Raw genomic sequence first — 17,792 nt, 5'->3', positions numbered from 1 at the left:
AGAGTGTTATGGAGACCTGCGGTCACCAAATAGTGGACAACAGACCACTGGTGGTCCATGAGAAAATTTTGGTGGTCTGCAGAAAAATTATTAGCATTTTTGTATTCCACTAAATCCTATTTATCTTTTTAAAAAAGTTCATATTAGTGGTCTGTGGAATTTAAAATTATGAATTTTATTTTATGAATTATGAATTGGTCTTTGAGGTCCAAAAGGTTGGTGACCCCTGATGTAGACCATCCCTGCTGGATTGGAGAAATTAGTTGGAATTTCACCGCCCAAAGCGTTACATAACATAGGATCAGTTTTTCTAGAAGATTGTTCATTAGTAAAGGTACAGACCTGTTCCATACTTTCCAATGAGGGTAAACACTCTGGATCCCTTCATTAAAATAGTATCTTATGGGACCTAGGATGTCTGTCTTCTCTGGGGCAATCCCTAGCCTTCCCTAGATAAAAACTGTTGGACAGAACTCCACAAGTCTGCAGGAAGGTAGTGAAGACCTGACTCCTCCCCTGGCTTTAGGGTCAGATTGAGCCGGGTCTCCAATGTGGGTTTGCAGAAGATTTCAGTTTTGTTTGTCATTTTATTGTATGTTTAATGAGCTATCTTAGATATTGTATTAGCGTCAGATTTTTGTTTTTGTTTTGTCTTTTTGTACACTGTCCAGGGATGCAAAATTTGAGTTCAGCAGTTGTATGAATTCATAAATAAATATCATGAGGGAAGGGATGTTTGAGGAGACAATGACAGGGATTTATAAAAGGTGCCAAAACATGGCGTAAGTAATAACAATGACTGCATCATCCTTGCTCGGCAATTATTGTATAATGTCTTCACTTGAGGAATGGGAGGAAAAAGAAAGTTTGATGAGAAAGACACATTGCTTCAAGTTCTGAACTTGTCACTAAATACTTCACAAATGAAAATACCTGTATCACTTTCAATGTTGTTATCAAGATAATTGACTTCACTTTGTTAAGCCCACAAGATACTTGGAAAGCAAATACTGAAGCAGATATTTATGAATACACATTTGGGGCTTCCAAGTCTGAATTTGAGGTAGCAACTTCAAAATCTGAATGACTACATTATAAAGGTAAATAATAAGTAGTCTGGCTTGAAATAGGTTTTTGATGCACATTAATCCATTTGAAAAGTAGAAATGGCCTTGATGACTGGATTCCCCCCCCCCCCCAGTACTGTAATTCATAACATTTGAAAAGCTGAGTAAAAATGGAATTCTTTTTACTTTTTCAAGTTCTTTAGAATACATCATTATGTGTTTATCTACAAATCTTTTCTCGTAAAAGAGGTTTTAATAGTTGTAAACCTGCATATAAGTACAGTTAAGTGAATGTAGAAAAACAATTATGTGTTTAGTTTACTTGGCTTATCTTTCCTAGATTCACAAAGTCACACAGAGACAGCTCAAAACTATTCTGGAATGCAAGCCAGCCTGGCCTGTTAATTTTAACTCATTTTTAAATGTATTGCCCTATAAATTCGGTTTGTTTTTTGGGGATATGTATTTAATTTCTTTTTAACTTTTGGGATGTGTGTTTTTTAATGTTGTACGCCGCCCTGAGTCCTTTGGGAGAAGCATATAAATCAAAAAACAAACAAACAAACAAAACAAAACAAAAAAACAACGAAGTATTTCAGGATATATACAGAAGCAACTTGTGCATCATCTCAATGGTAATTTACTGATGAATCGTTTATTCAGTGGTTTAGCTTGTGATACTATGCAAACAAAAACTGAACTTGAAGCAGGTATAAAGATGATTGACACTTTTGAATGCTGGTGCTGGAGACAAACCCTGACAATATTATGGACAGCCAAGAAAATGAAATGAATGAATCATAAAACAAGTCAATCCATAGTTCTCACTCAAGGCTCAAATTATGATATTTTGGACACATTATGAGAAAACTCAGTGATCAGAAGACGTCTGCAAGTGCTGGGAAAGGTGGAAAGAAAGAGAAGAGGAGGATGACCAGCAGAAAAGTGGATGGACTCAATTTTACTATGCACCATTGGATCAACCTGGAGATGTATGTATATGCGTTGCTAAGAGACAATCGTGACTTGATGTCACATAATCAATTCACTGATAAGAGTTCCACTGCAATGCAGCATGTTGTTGGCTTTGACAGGTAAATTAGATACAAATCACAAGTAGATAAGCTAATTCTACTTTATTGTAAAGCTACATTAGCAGAATCTTGCAAGCTTCAAAATTTAACCCTCCCCCCAATCTCCTTTACAGCTTGAGAAAGTAGGGAGGGTCTCTTCTGAGTTTCTTGTCCTGCCCATTATCTAGTCGTGGGCTATGCTGTCTCTTATCTGATCATTCTCTTGGCAGTGTCTCTTGACCTACTCTCCCAAGGTCTTTCCCACATACCATTATATACATCTGGTTGAAAGAATTCATTCCATAGAGGCCAGCAGGCAAACAATGGCTATTCAGCACTATGTGTAATGTTAGATGATGATACAAGTACACATGTCATCATTTAATGAACCAAACATCTCTACTGATATGGGAGAATTTTAGAACATTTTGGTAAATATGCTCAGAAGTGTAAGGAATCTGGTGACATCACTTGTCAACATTTATTAGGATAATAAATACAACCAGCTTGCCAAGCTATTAAGCATACAGCGATATATTGCTGTTTAAAATGTTTCAGAGTAAATTCTCATCAAAACAAAATGGGATTGCTTGCTATTTCTAGAAGCATTAGATCTATTAATAATTTTACTCTGAATTTTGATTCAAGAAAAATGAGGTCACAGAAAAGAATAGCACAGTTACTTGAGAACATGACTGATGGCATTTACGGTTCCCTTTTCATGAAAAGAATTCAGTTTCAGAATTAGGTCTTCACCATTGTGGAAGAAGCAGCTTGAAAGCAGGTGAGCTGAAACTGCATGCTGCTCTTGAATATGTTCAGTAGTTCTTCCAGCAATCTGTAAAAAAAAAAAATTGACTGACTTGAAGAGTTTAGGTGCATTACAAGAACAATGAAGAGCCAATTTGTCAGGCACAAGCAACCAGAATTACTCTTAACCTAAGTCAAGAGGCTTCCTTGTTGTTGATTCCCAGGTTCACACTAATCTCACAAGACTGCCTGCTTTTCATGGGAAAGCCTGATATAGACCTCAGTGTTTGATCTCACATACTTCCTCCCACCTATGGAGTCCACGCTGGAATATCTTTTAACTTCCCCTACTGGGCTTCCTTCCTGTCAGCCACCGATTCTACCACACATGGTGGAGGCGGGAATGGGAGTGGTAGGAAGGGAAATAGATTCCTGAGAACTACAGAGCATTTTATCAGATGCATGAAATGATATGCTGAGTTTAGACTATTTGTAAAATGGATCTGTGTTACTGTTAATAATAATCCTTGCATGGTCTCTATTTTTTAAATTTGGTTTCCATGCAACCTGTTTTCTAACAAACCTGTTTTCTATCATGCAATCTCAGTAATTCAGAGTGATCTACAAACACTTGTGCCAAAATATTTAGCTTGTGTTTTTTTTCAAGATGTGAGAAATTGTTATCAATAAGACTACATATAGGCAGATACATTAATTATAGGTGTGCATCCTTATGCTTTTTAATTTTGTTTCCTGAGGAATACATGTGCATTTATACAGATTGCGTCCTGGTGGAATAAGATTCACAACTTCAACAGCCTTTCATGTATTCAAAATAAACTGCAAATACAAAACATAATCGTTTGTATACAAACATTTTTAGCTCTTTCCTAATAATAAAAGATATTGGTATTCTTAAGAATAATTTTATGTAGATTAATATATGGAGAGATAATTGCTCTTTGCTTTTAAGTGGAATGTAATGTTTCCTAAGAAATAAGCCATGCTGAACGCGGTAGAATTTATCCACATTAAGCATATATGACGGGTATCAAACTGGTGGCCCGCAGGCTGCATGCAGGCCACGCCCACTCCAGCTCCGCGAATTGGAAAAACGTCGTGAAACGCCACATCATGGGAACATGATACTGCGAGTTTGACACCCATGATATATGAGGTTGCAAGCTTAGAGGTTAACATTGTTTAAAGAGCAGGAATAACAAGAAAATTTAGATAGGTCATGTGACCTAAATTGAGAATCTTAGTTAATGTTGCTTTATATACAAAGTATATGACACTATCAAAATTGAATTGTTTTGCATGCCCTTTAGTTTAGTGTCTTGTTTTCCTTTTATTGTTTGTTTACTTCACTGGTTAAATCTAGCCTTCAGGAAATATTCTGATCATCATAAACCATGATCAAAATTTTTAGTGCCCCTGACAAAAATATGTGAACTAAAAAAAAGGAAGACTATTTAATCTTATATTAAAATGTTAAAATATGTTTTAGGTAGTCATTGATTTCCTTTTTGAAAAAAAAAGAATGGTATTTAACAGCTGCAGTAAATTCCACAGCTATATAATCTGTACTAGATCTGTACTAAACGATACAAGCATGTGAGCTTCTACTTTCTTAACACCATCCTGCAGGAATGAGCACAAATACAGCATCTACATATAGTCAATATTTCATAATTCAATTTCAATTTCAATTTATTTGTGCTTCTAGACCGCCCCCTCTCCCAGAAGGGACTCGGGGCGGTGTACAGTCCATAGAGAATATCACAAAAATACAATAAAAAATTAAATATGTACAGTTTGGAGGAGGTTAAAATGCAATTAAAAGAACTGTACAAAGCTGAATAAATATAATTTTTTAAAATCCCTAAAACAGACACAACAGATTAAAAAACCCTAAAATAACCAGATAATAATACATTTGCCAGGAGGGACAGTTGTAATTATGCCAGGCCTGCTAATCGGAACAGGTGAGTCTTCAATTTTTGCCGGAAGGAGCGGAGGTCAGAAGTGGTTCTAATGTCGGGGGGGAGGTCATTCCAGAGGGTTGGGCCCATCACAGAGAAGGCCCTACTCCTTGGTGTCGCCCGTTGGCATTGCCTAGTGGACGGCACCAGGAGAAGTCCCTCCCTGTGTGAGCGAATTGGCCGCAGGGATGTATGTGGGAGGATGCGATCCCGCAAGTAACTAGGTCCCGTGCCATGGAGCGCTTTAAAGATGGTAATCAGCACCTTGAAACGCACCCGAAAAACCACAGGTAGCCAGTGCAACTCGCGCAGGAGAGGTGTTACGTGGGAGTACCTTGTACTCCCCATCACAGCCCGCGCGGCTGCGTTCTGAACCAACTGCAGTCTCCGGGCGCGTCCCAAGGGCAGCCCCATGTAGAGAGCGTTGCAGTAATCCAGGCGGGACGTCACCAGCGCATGAGTGACCGTGCGTAGGGCATCCCGGTCCAGTAGGGGGCGCAATTGGCGCACCAGGCGAACCTGGTGGAACGCCCCCCTCGCCACGGCTGCCACATGGTCATCCATTGACAGCCGGGCATCAAGGAGGACGCCCAAATTGCGCGCCCGTTCCACAGGGGGCAATTGTTCGCCCCCTATGGCCAGCGATGGAATCAGCTGGCTGAACCGAGGTGCCGGTAGCCACAGCCACTCGGTCTTGGAGGGGTTGAGTTTAAGTCTGTTGTCCCCCATCCAGACCCCGACGGCTTCCAAGCACCGGGACATCACTTCAACAGCCTCGTTGGGGTGGTTTGGGGTTGAAATATACAGCTGAGTATCATCAGCGTAGAGGTGATACTCAACCCCAAAACCACGGATGATCTCACCCAGCGGCTTCACATATGTGTTGAACAGGAGAGACGAGAGGACCGACCCCTGTTGCACTCCACAAGTGAGTGGCCTCGGGGTCGACCTCTGTCCCCCTGTCAACACACATTGCCTCCGGTCGGAGAGGTAGGAGCCGAACCACCGCAAAACGGTACCTCCGACTCCTATCCCCTCCAACCGGCGCAATAGGATACCATGGTCGATGGTATCAAAAGCTGCCGAGAGGTCTAATAGGACCAGGATAGAGGAACAACCTCTATCTCTGGCCCTCCAGAGATCATCGACCAACGCGACCAAGGCTGTCTCTGTGCTGTGCCCGGGTCGGAAGCCGGACTGGCGTGAGTCTAGATACTCGGATTCGTCAAGGTGTTGTGGAAACTGCTGCGCCACCACATTCTCGACAACCTTCGCTAAAAACGGAAGGTTGGAGACTGGACGATAGTTAGCTAGCTCCATTGGGTCGAGTGCAGGCCTCTTAAGTAAGGGTCTCACCACCGCCTCCTTCAAGGCGGCTGGTAAGGATCCCTCACCCAATGAGGCATTCACCAGGCCCAGAAGCCAGCCTCGGGTCACCTCCCAAGATGCCAGTACCAACCAGGAGGGACACGGGTCCATTAAACATGTGGTGGGTCGTAGCCGTCCACGCAACCTATCCAAATCCTCGGGGGCAACAGAATCAAACTCCTCCCAGGATGGTCTCACAAGACTCGCTGTTGGCGGCCCATCCGGTCCACTGAGGGGGGCCCATCCGCTCCGGATCTGAGCGACTTAAGTCAGTCTTAAGTCTATTTTATCACTAGCAACAGGTCTAAATCCTTTGAATTCATTATTAGAAATGTTGCTGTGTAATCAGTGTTGATCTCTTAGAAGTAACAACAGCCTATGTGTGCTTTAGCAGATAAATTGCATTCTGGGAGAAAACTTATTTAACGTATCAATAACTCTTTGAAGCTCATTATTGAAGGAGTTGGCAATAAATCAGATTCCAGTTTCTTCCAATACTGACATGAAAATTTTGCTGTTTTGTTCAGTTTAGGGGAAATGAACAAATAAGGGCCACTGTAATGAATTAAATAAAGAGTTCAATTTTGGATGTTGATAATTCAAGAACACATTTCTTCTTGCTCTCCAGTGTCTTGCTGATGTTTCAAAAAGTCAGTCATTTGTAATCTTTGCAGAATTGTTATAATGATAAATCACATTAAAGTTCATATGTACTGGGTGCATGGAAAATGGTGTAAGGGAAACATCACCACTAACGCTGTATTTGCCATGACTTGGATCAAAAATAGGTTTATCCTCAAGGAATGAATGCTTCAACTGCTGTACTATTTGCAAAATACACTTTCTAAATTATAAAGGATACCAACTTACTTTTTATCTGCACCACTTGACAGCTGAGGCAAGGCTTCCAGAGCTTGCTTAAAGCTTGAGCTGTAAATTAAACAGATATTTCCCTTACACAAGTTGACCAAAATTATTAATTTCCAGTCTCTAAATGTTATTTAAGTGTGTGCCTTATATGTGTTTGCATTTGAAGCTAGACATGCAACCTGCAAATTGCTACCAAATACTTACCATTAAAATTAATACAAATTAAGAGCCATTTACAGGAATGATTTCTGGATAGCTTTCAGAGTTCATGTGCATAAGCACGCATAGACACACATTCATATTTGTACATACATACATACATACATACATACATACATACATACATACATACATACAATGTCTTCATTTTATTCCACAGAATGTAAAGCTTTCATCATTCTGTTTTCAGTTTCATTTTGATTTTGCAATCTTACTTGTCTTCTAAAACTATCTTCCTTATGTGGATATTTCTAAACCTTATCCTTTAATAAAGAGACAGTCTTTTTAATATGAAAATGGATGTTATGTTATAGAGGTGTTGCTTTCATGTGACTTACTGGTCTCTCCTCACTGTGACAGAAAACAAACGGATTGCTTCTATTGAAATGTGTTTAATCTGTGCTCAACATCTGTGATCTGCTTTCAAACTCATCTAGGAAGCCTCTATGCACAATGATGAAACTTAACTCTTAGCCAATAATTTAAGGACTATTCCAGTATAACAGCAATTGGTTAGAATAGGAAGAATATTCCTTTTTGGAATGCTATTGACTCAGGAAGATCCGTAACTGCCTAAATGATGGCTAAGACCTTGCTCAAGGATTTTTCCTGAGAAATACAGGCGGACCTGTGACACTAATGAAGGAAATAATAATTAAAAAAAAACCTCTTAGGGAATATCCGTTTATAACACACACTCTTTCCCCCCCACTAGTTATAGGTAGACATGAAATTTCGCTCAATTGATTTTCCATATGCCATAAGGCGTCACAATAGTCAAGAAAACACACTCCTGAGAACAGAAAGAAAATGAACTGTCGGTTGTTACTCAGTGGTCTTGATACCATTGATGAGAGCCAGTTTTGTGTTGTGGTGAAGGTGCTGGGCTAGAAACCAGGAGACTGTGAGATTTGGGGCTTCCTTAGGCATGAAAGCTGGCTGAATGACTTTCGGCCAGTCACTGTCTTATCAACCCAACCCACCTCACAGGATTGTTGTTGCAGGGAAAATAGAAAGCAGGTGTGTTCGCTACCTTGAATTAAATACATTATTGTTGTTGTTGTTGTTGTTGTTGTTGTTATTCTAAAAGTGTTGGCCTTGAGTTATTTCCAGGCAAAAAAAATCCAACCCATATTGTATTGGAAAAAAAATGTGCTGAAAGCTACAGAGTTGCTTTAATTTGCCTAGGAAAATCTACCTTATTCTAGGAGAAACCTGATGAAACTGTTGGGGAGGGGGAGGCAAGAAGAGATTCTTGTATGAAAAGCTAACAATGAGGAGCTAATAGGACATTTCGGGGGGGGGGAATTATTAGTTGGAATTTTTTAAAAATAAGATCCCATGAAGAAGTTTTGAACAAACAATGAGAGAGAGAAAGAGAGAGGGGAAGGGGGAGGGATGGATGGATTGAGATTCTATATATTGGCACTTTACTGTACTTCCAAAGCCAACAGGCTGGGAAGACTGATTTTAGGACTCGAAATTGAATGATTGCAAAATATAGAACACCTAGTGACATTTTAAGGAAGGGATGTAGTCTAATCCCATACCAAACTCATGGTTCACACACAATCCTTCCCCCTTCCCCCCTTTTTTTACTAAACAAATAAAACTATCAAATAAATACCAAGAAAACTACGCAGTCATATGAAATTTTAAGCTGAAATGGAAATATATAAATACATTTATTTGATTACAAGACCTCAACTTAATATTTTGTGGTGACCATGAATGTATTGGATCAGGGTACTGAAGCAAAATAAGTAAAAATCAAGATTTTATTTATTTATTTTCTTCCATTTGGGGTGTGTATGAAGTCAAAATTTCTAAAAAGGTTTTATCAATTATAGTGAGGCTCCATTAAGGCTTACACACTCTGTGTTTGTGTGTGTCTGTGTATTTTCCTCCTCCAAATTACTAATTTCCTCTACTAATTTTTTGTATCTGATTAGAAGTAGTTTCAGAGGTCACAAGCATTATATTGGGAATCTCAATTAATCCATGTTTACATTAAGGCATTTTATGAAGGGCTTTTACATTTGGAACCTATTTTATAATTTTTATAAAAAAAGTGTTAATTGATTCTGTCACATTTTTTTTCTTACTTGCTTTCAGAAGTGAGGAATACGGACACGGAATCTCTTAAGCCACAAATTTCAAGTCGAGCCTGAAGGACAGAAATATTTCAGTGTTACATCTTCAGCATCTGATTTTACAATATTTAGGATCTGCTAAACAAATTTTAGGGATAGTTTTATAGCAGCAAGCACAAATAAGAGGCCTTAATTTCTAAAAAAAACTTGATTTATCATCTTCATTTAACAAATGTAAGGACAATTATAGATTTGGACATTCAAATATCAATTGAAGTCAATCTGAATATTATATTGTTTCCATATTTAGATTGGGTTATGGGTTGATATGGGTTCTTAATATATCATTTACCAAAGAGGAAGGAAGTTCAAGAGAGTGAAGTCTGCATTTTGTTTTCATGCGGAGGGAGGGGAACTGTGTTTATATATTATTATGCATGAATGAAGCCTAAAGAGAAGCAGAAAGATTTGTCCCCCTACGACACCCCCCCCCCCCAAATTACAATAGCCTTCCCTAGCTTTATGTTGAGACTAAAATGCCCAGAGGCTATTAATTAGGCCAGGGAAAATGGCAGTGGGGAAAAATTAACATTCCCCCCTTTTCAGGTGAGTGATTTAAAAGTGCATCTTACTTTGATATAATGGGTTTTGAAAGTAAATTCAAATCCAAAAATTTCACCATCCAATTTCAAAGGATGTGCTCTTTGGAAAAAAGTTGTCTTAGGTTTTTGACTCATGGATGGAATAAACTGCCATAAGAGTCGTTCCTTGGATTAAGCAGAGTCTGTTTTTTTTTTAATCATTACAGATCCCTGTTAATAGATTTCAAGGGAAGAATTACAACCAAATATATTCTATCTATCATCTATCTATCTATCTATCATCTATCTATCTATCATCTATCTATCTATCTATCTATCTATCTATCTATCTATCTATCTATCTATCTATCATCTATCTATCTATCATCATCTATCTATCTATCTATCATCTGGAATAGCTTCGGAAAATTCATACAGTCTTAAAAGTGCTGAAGTAGTTATACTTTGAGTGCATTTGACTGCTATCATAGTAACATTTGTAGAACAATGTGAGACTAAAAGAATTTGTTCCTGTACAATTAGCCTGCTTGCTTCTTTTAGCTATCTGATGCAGATTTTAACTCAAAAGATGTCTATGGAGATTCTCAGTCATCTAGGCCATGGGTAAAGACAGCAAAGTCCACATTTTGGACAGAGAAGACTGCTGGTTTGAAAGACTGCTGGTTGACAAAGAGGCCATCTATGTCAAAATTGAACAGACCTCTCTAAACTGAGGGGGACGGATACGACATCATCTATCTTCAATCTACAACAGTTGGAAACAATTCCAAGAAGGCTCCACACCCACCTGTATCATCAGGTGGCACTGATGACACAGATACATCTCCAGGGGACCTTAATGACTAAAAAGTGCAAATGACCAGCTGTCTGCAAGGAGTATAAATCCTTCCATTCCCCATCATTCAGTCAGAGCTGAAGAAGCTTCTTGGATGAGAAGCGAAACATCTTTAAAGAAAAACCAGAAAGTCCAGTTGCCTCTTGAAAAAGCACCTTAGGGTTAGCTCAAATATTTTTTTTCCCTCACACTTATTGTGAATTCAACCAGCTACAACCATGGGATTTTACGAAAGCTCCATCAAAAAGTCTGTCTGCAAGTGTCCAAAGATTGTCGCAGAAATACACATTTGTTAACAATAACATCCCATAACTTGACTACCTAAAAAAAATTAAAATTAAAATTGTTTTTTAATTATTTAAATTGGTTTTGGGGTTTTATATACAGACAGTGTGTGTGTGTTGTTTCTGTTCTATGTCTTATGTTATTTTCTGTTGTCTTGATTATGAATGGTCTGTACACCACCCCGAGTCCCTACGGGGAGAGGGGGCGGTCTATAAATTAAATAAACCTTAAACCTTAAACCTTACCTGCAGAGCACCATTCCTGCTGAAGGATGAAACACACTGCATTAGTCTGCTGAGTTCTTCGGCAACTGCTTCAACAATCCTTGACAAAACTCTGGGTACAAGCTCCTTTGAGATAGTGAATACCTGCAGATTTCAAATAAAGCACAATGTAAAATTCTGCATTTATTTTTCTATATATATATTTCCTTATAATTGCTATCAGAACAGCAGCTTTAAAAAGATAGGATTTATGACTTAGAACCCCTTTCCTGACAAAGTTCTGGAGAAATCTAAAGCTTGCACATATTTATATGCCTTCAACTGGTTTTTCTAAAGGCACTGTTCTGCTGTGGATTTTAAAATTGGTTTCCCATGGACAAATCAGACACCATTATTTTCTCTCTTACTTAATCTTTAAAAGGAAAAAGCTGACACAGAATGGAAAAATCAATTAAAAATGCAGGAAGGTGCAACAAAAAAGATTTGTCCCTCTTTATCTCTACTATATTCTAAAATAGGTTTTCTAAATCTCAGCAACTTTAAGATGTTTGGTCTTAACTCTCAGAATTCCCATTGGCTGAGTTGAAGTCCACACCTCTTAAGGTTACTGAGGTTGAGAAAAAATGTTCTAAAAGATAGCTGCAGTGTTGGTGAAGATGAAACAAGGGGTCATAACTACCAACGGAAGACGTTTCTTCAGTTCAATCAATTATCTTTTGTGTAACATTTTTGAATCTATTTTTTGACAAAGGACACATACTGCTTTGGCATTCATTGTGGATAAATTGCATTAGTCTCACCTCAGCATGTACAGCAATGATGTGTACCAAAGCTTCCTTTAAATAGTTTCTGACACCTGTAAAAAAAAGGACATAGACAAACACATAAAAAGTTGTTCAATTTATTTGTACCATGCTGGCCTCTTTGATTAAAAATGCAAAATTAGTATCAGCATATAGAAAGTGAAAGCTTCTTCCAACCACACCACCACATTTATTTCCTTTTTGAAAACAAAATGGGGAAAGGCACATTTCCTTATTGTAAACATTACTAGCCAAAGGTTCCTAGTCTCGTCTGGCATTATTTTCCCTTCCTTCTTTAAACACTTTGTGTATCTCTGTGTGTATGAATATTCAATAATAGAGAGCTCTGATTCTAAGGACTTCATTGTCACAATCATGGAATACACAACCACAAGGCAGCTACAACTGGTGGTGAGTTTATTTTTTGAGATGAATTTCTACCAATAAAAGAGACACACAGATTTCAATAAGATGGAACTCTTGGTAGTATTTAAATAGTTTGCGCAGTTAAAATATCTAACTGAGAATGAATGAGGACACCATTTTAAAATATTTCCATTTGAAATAACTAGAAACTTGTAGTGCAGTTAATTTTGGACTGCATTCAGTCCAGTATGTTATTTGAGACCGTGCCACCATTTAAAAACAAAACAAAACACATGACAGCCACTGCAAAGATCCCAAGTGCTGCTACCTTTAATCAACTTTTAAGAAAACAAGCATGTACAAAACAGTTCCTCTAAATCAGTGATCAGGTCCTGCATGATCAACCTACTACAGCACAAGAACATTTAACTAAATGAAACCTTGAATTCTGAAAATAATCTGCTACACTAAGTTACACTGAGGAATATATTAGGTGTAAACGTCTGTCCAAAGCAAATTGTTGCAGAAGGTAAACTGTACATGATAATTTTCATTTGACTATTTATTAATGAAGCCCTATCATATTTGATAGGTATGAGAAATGGGACCAAGTTGCCGTTAGGAAAGACCAGCAAAAACAGTGTCTAGTTCAAGAAAAATAAAACCATCACATTCATTTGCAGGCATTTGTCTCTGCCCCTTCAAAAAAGATACACAGAGCTACACAGATAGAGTTACACATGCATTTTAAATAGGAGTGCAACTTCCAGTTTAAGGCCAGTGACATACAGAAATATTCTACCTGAATACATGCTTCTATAGATTCTACTTATTCATTATTTTGCCACTATTCTACAGGTCAGTGATGGTTTATAAAAACCATAAACCACTAAAACAGTCATAGCTACCACATGATACCATGGCATTCAAGAGAACTGTCCCCACCCACGTACCTCCTGACTCACTTAGTAAAAAAGGGCAGAACTCTATCTTGGAAATTCCCCAGGGACGCACAGAATATGCTGTCTGGCATTAAGCAGACATGATTACCTCACTGAGCAACTGGATAAAAGGAAGGAATTATGACGTCTAGCAGGATATAGCTATTGTTTTGCTTAGAGAGATTAAGAACAGCTCCCTCCCCCTCCTTCTAACAGTAGCCATCTTGCTATCTTTGGAAAGCCATGGGGACAAATTTACTGGTTAAAATACATGCATTCATAAAATCATAACAGCATGAGAAAAATATCTGCTCATGGTCTTGTTTTGTAAAAATATATGCTACCAAAGTATCCATCGACAGTTGAATTTGTGCAGCAATTGATGGGGCCATTGAGAACTGTGACCAGAGAAAAGGAAAGTCAAATCACCTCAGTGGGTTGGGGATCTGGAGAAGGGGCCATCTCGAAATTATTTCTAGAAACTGAAATCTAAGAATCAAAATGTTTCCTTTGACCAAATGATTTGAAGGAGGGATAAGGTGGCCACTTGATCATCTAGGATTTAACCTCCCTTGAAGCGCTGCTCCATCTCAACAAGACAAAATGCCTCTTGGAGGCAAGAGCATTCAATCTCACACAAGCACTGAAGCGGAGTGGATCTGCCACAGTCAGCTGCTTCATTTTGATGGCAAGTGCTTTCTGCAATGCTTGTGCCAAGAGGCCATTTTTGTCTAGTACAGCAAAGTTAATGCAGTAGAAAAGGAATGGCACAAAGTACTCGTGTCAAACCACGGTCACTAAAAGGCTACTGCAAAGATGTTTCACAGCCCTGCAGGCTACTTTGTAGGAACGGTATTAGTGGTTATGTCCTGGCAGGCTGCTAAATGGATTGAGAGGAACAAGACAGTAAAAGTCTTTCTTAAGCATTTGAAGCCCGGGAACGCATGAAAATGGTGACTAATCTGCCTAGAAAAAGGTCTGTTTCAAATAATGTGGTTTAGGCATAAATCTATTCATGCTGAAAACAGCAAAACAAATGAAATAAAAAGCAGAGTCCGGGATTTAGATATAAGTGTACATGAAACAGAAATAGTTCTAAAAAATAATAATACTAATCTTTCTATCTGGGAAGTTTTTTCCATGCTGCCATTAGAAGAACTGGGAAGAGTCTCTTTGCAATGTTCTAAAACGTTCCACGGTGCTCTTTCTTAAGCTCTTTTCCTCCCCTCAAATCACATTTGGATGGTAAAATCAGGGTGCATTCATGTCTTTAAAAATGTAATTTAAAAGCAAGCAATCTCTTCAAGTCTTGTCTAATTAGGACCTCCTTTCCCCCTTTATAAGCAATTGCAAAAGAGTGTAAAATTAACAACTGAAAATTGTACAAGCTGTCTATTGGTATAAATGACTTATACTGTGCTGAACTCCTCTCATGAACACAGATGATGAAGCCAAAACTTGTTAAATCAAATCTGCAGAATTAGGAATGTGCAAACCAGGATTAGTAAATATGCACCTCCTGAACTATGATGAAAGATCGAAGGGACTTTTGATGCTTATAGGAACCTGAGCAGCTAGTATGTGGAATACATGTGTCAGAGAGAGCAGAAATTAAAGCCACATTTATTTCCACTGAAGTCACATTTAATTCTGTGAAATGCCCTACAATTGGATGCTGTTTCAATGGGAAGTGAAAGAGGAAGCCCTTTATCAAATCTAAGCCAGCACTGCTAATCTCATTTACATTGCCCTGTCCTACACCACCTTCACAGCTTTGTTGTGATTATGAAAAAATCCAAAGGAGTTTTTTTTTTAAAAAATAGATCAGTTATTTGTAATAACCAACATTTATCAGTTAGCAGGCAGATTAATTTACATTTGTGCTTAAAGTCCTTGATTACAATATAAGAAGCAACTCCTTAAGATAGTGATTTTATTCTTTAAAGAATACTGTCAGAGAGGCAAAAAATTATTGGCCTGCACAATCCAAATTAATTTGTACAGAAAATCTTGTATCACAATTTAAAATTTAAAACTTCAAAAATGTGTTAGTTTGTATGAAGAAAATAGGGCTTACTTAAAGCAGAGAAGAAAAAAAACAATTGCTGGAAGTGATGATCATCTGCATGTAAAAAGCTCATTTCTTTCTCTTACTCTCTGTGAGTAATTTCCTGCTTTTATTGGAAACCTTCCACCACTAATCATAGAAGGATCTGAAGATGTGATCGATCTGCTTCGATGTTGTTGTCAGAAGAAAACGTGAACTGTGTAGGCAAGTTCTGGAAAGTCTTCATAAGGACAACCCACCTATAATAACATTTCCTGTTTTCAAACCCCTTAATTCTGCACAAGCTCTACCTGCCTGCCAAAAATAACTTTCAGAAAGCAGGTTATTTATATCTCAGGGTTTTCCCCTCCTTTGTATGTTAAAAATAAAATGGTTAGAAAGACATACTATTTTCTATATAATTACATATGCAGAGTGCTGACTACTGGAATATCAGATGTAGCTTACAAATCAAATATAAAATCAAAATTACTTCAAATATTAATTTTTGCTTGAAAAAAATGTTAGTGCTAACAATGAGACAAATTTTCTCAATTAAATGGCAAGCCCATTGTGGAACCGGTAATGGCGGTAAAGAATGAGTGACCAATCTTTCACCAGATAACTAAGCTGTACTTGCTGGTACAGATCATCTCAATATAGTTGGAGGCAGTCCCTCGGTTATTCCAGACTTCTAAGGAAAAATCTGAGAAATACAGAATAATTTTAACTTATACCTTTGCTCTGCATAAATGTGATTTATTATTATTATACCAATTTCTTCAATAAACCAAATAGTTTAAGTATAATATATGTCCATAAACCTGCGGGTGCCCTAATAATGGCCTGTTATTGTCTTTGCGAGATGAAATGACAGCTATTTTGAAATGAAAAATGGACTTGAAGATATGTAGGGTTTATGAATTTATTTTGTTTGTCACTCAAACTTTATGAGTATTATCCTGAAGCTTTTAAGGAAAATGCAAAAGGGAATCCGCTGATTTGAGAAAGGCTTACATTGACAAAAATACCTGGAATGCCACAGAGATAATAGAAGCCCAATAATCTTAAATATATATTCCAATTTTCACATAAAATGCCAAATTGTTTGACAAAGATATAGGCAGCATACTGTATAACCAACCATAAACACCTGAATCATTTGCTAACTAATCTTCTCTCTCTGCATAATAATTATTTGCTTTATCCTTCAAACTAATCATAAACAAGATAGTCAGATGACTGTGTGCTTATTAAGTAACAGTTAAAGAACTGCTCATCTTCATTTAATGAATGAGGTCATAACAACTAAGACCAGATATATACTCCCACCCCCATAAAAAATTACTAGTCAGAGAGCCAATCGGGCCATTCAGTGCTTTCATCTTTCTCTACAGTGCAACGTAGTAATTTACATATAACAAACCCCAAAACAACAGGGAAATAATTGAACCACTTGATTAGAGTGGGTCAGTGTTTCGATTTGTAATCATGGGATTTTTTAAAATGATACTTAAGTCAACAAAAGTGTGTGTATAGTCAAGGCTATGGTTTTCCCAGTTGCAATGTATGGCTGTGAAAGTTGGACCATAAGAAAGGCTGAGCGCCAAAGAATTGAGGCCTTTGAACTATGGTGCTGGAGAAGACTCATGTGAGTCCCTTGGACTGCAAGGCAATCATTCTAGTCAGTCCTAGAGGAAATCAACCCTGACTGCTCTTTAGAAGGCCAGATTCTGAGGATGAAACTCAAAAGTGTGTATTTTTTGGAGTACAAGACACACCTGGGTATAAAATGCACCTTAATTTTGAGAGAGTAAAACAAGAAAAAAACTTTCTGCCTCTGCCTACCACCATCCATTGCGCCCTTGCAGCAAACAGCAAACGGCCTGGTCAGCTTCAGCACGTTATTATAGCCTGATTCAGCAGGAGCAGCTGATTGGTGGGTGGAATACCCCAATCAGCTGTTCCAGGGTGTGGGGATTGCCACAGACCATCACAACCTCTGTGCCTCGCATTTTCGGGCGGTTCCAGGCACTGGGGATCCTCACTTCCACTCAGATTTTGATAACGAGCTTTTTATCCATGTAAAAGAAACCCTATCACCCTATGCATATTTAACCTGGTTCCAGGCGGTGGGGATCCTCACTTCCACTCAGATTTTTATCCATTTAAAAGAAACCCTATCACCCTATACATATTTAACCCAGGTGGAGTTGGGGATGATTTTCATGGGGGCAGAAGAGAGGCACCGAAAGCTCCACTCC

At 38.2% G+C, this 17,792-nt stretch overlaps 1 protein-coding gene across 2 annotated transcripts in view; it reads right to left on the bottom strand.

Annotated features, from left to right (window-relative positions):
- Positions 1 to 2,188: 2,188 nt before the first annotated feature.
- EXOC2 (exocyst complex component 2) overlaps positions 2,189 to 17,792 on the bottom strand; it is an 89,455-nt gene continuing 73,851 nt past the window's right edge. For both annotated transcript variants that reach the window (XM_081952526.1, XM_081952527.1), the window contains exons 24-28: positions 12,172 to 12,227; positions 11,393 to 11,515; positions 9,438 to 9,499; positions 7,114 to 7,173; positions 2,189 to 2,978 (exon numbers count right to left, since the gene is read on the bottom strand). In XM_081952526.1, the coding sequence (XP_081808652.1) occupies positions 2,885 to 2,978; positions 7,114 to 7,173; positions 9,438 to 9,499; positions 11,393 to 11,515; positions 12,172 to 12,227 (395 nt within the window). In that variant the 3' untranslated portion in view covers positions 2,189 to 2,884. The remainder of the gene's footprint in view (positions 2,979 to 7,113; positions 7,174 to 9,437; positions 9,500 to 11,392; positions 11,516 to 12,171; positions 12,228 to 17,792) is intronic.

The sequence above is a fragment of the Natrix helvetica genome, assembly GCF_964273705.1.
Source record: "Natrix helvetica genome assembly, chromosome: 4".
In the NCBI taxonomy this organism is placed as follows: Eukaryota; Metazoa; Chordata; class Lepidosauria; order Squamata; family Natricidae; genus Natrix; species Natrix helvetica.
The sequence above is the reverse complement of the archived record's forward strand: the minus strand, read 5'-3'. Positions and strand labels throughout refer to the sequence as shown.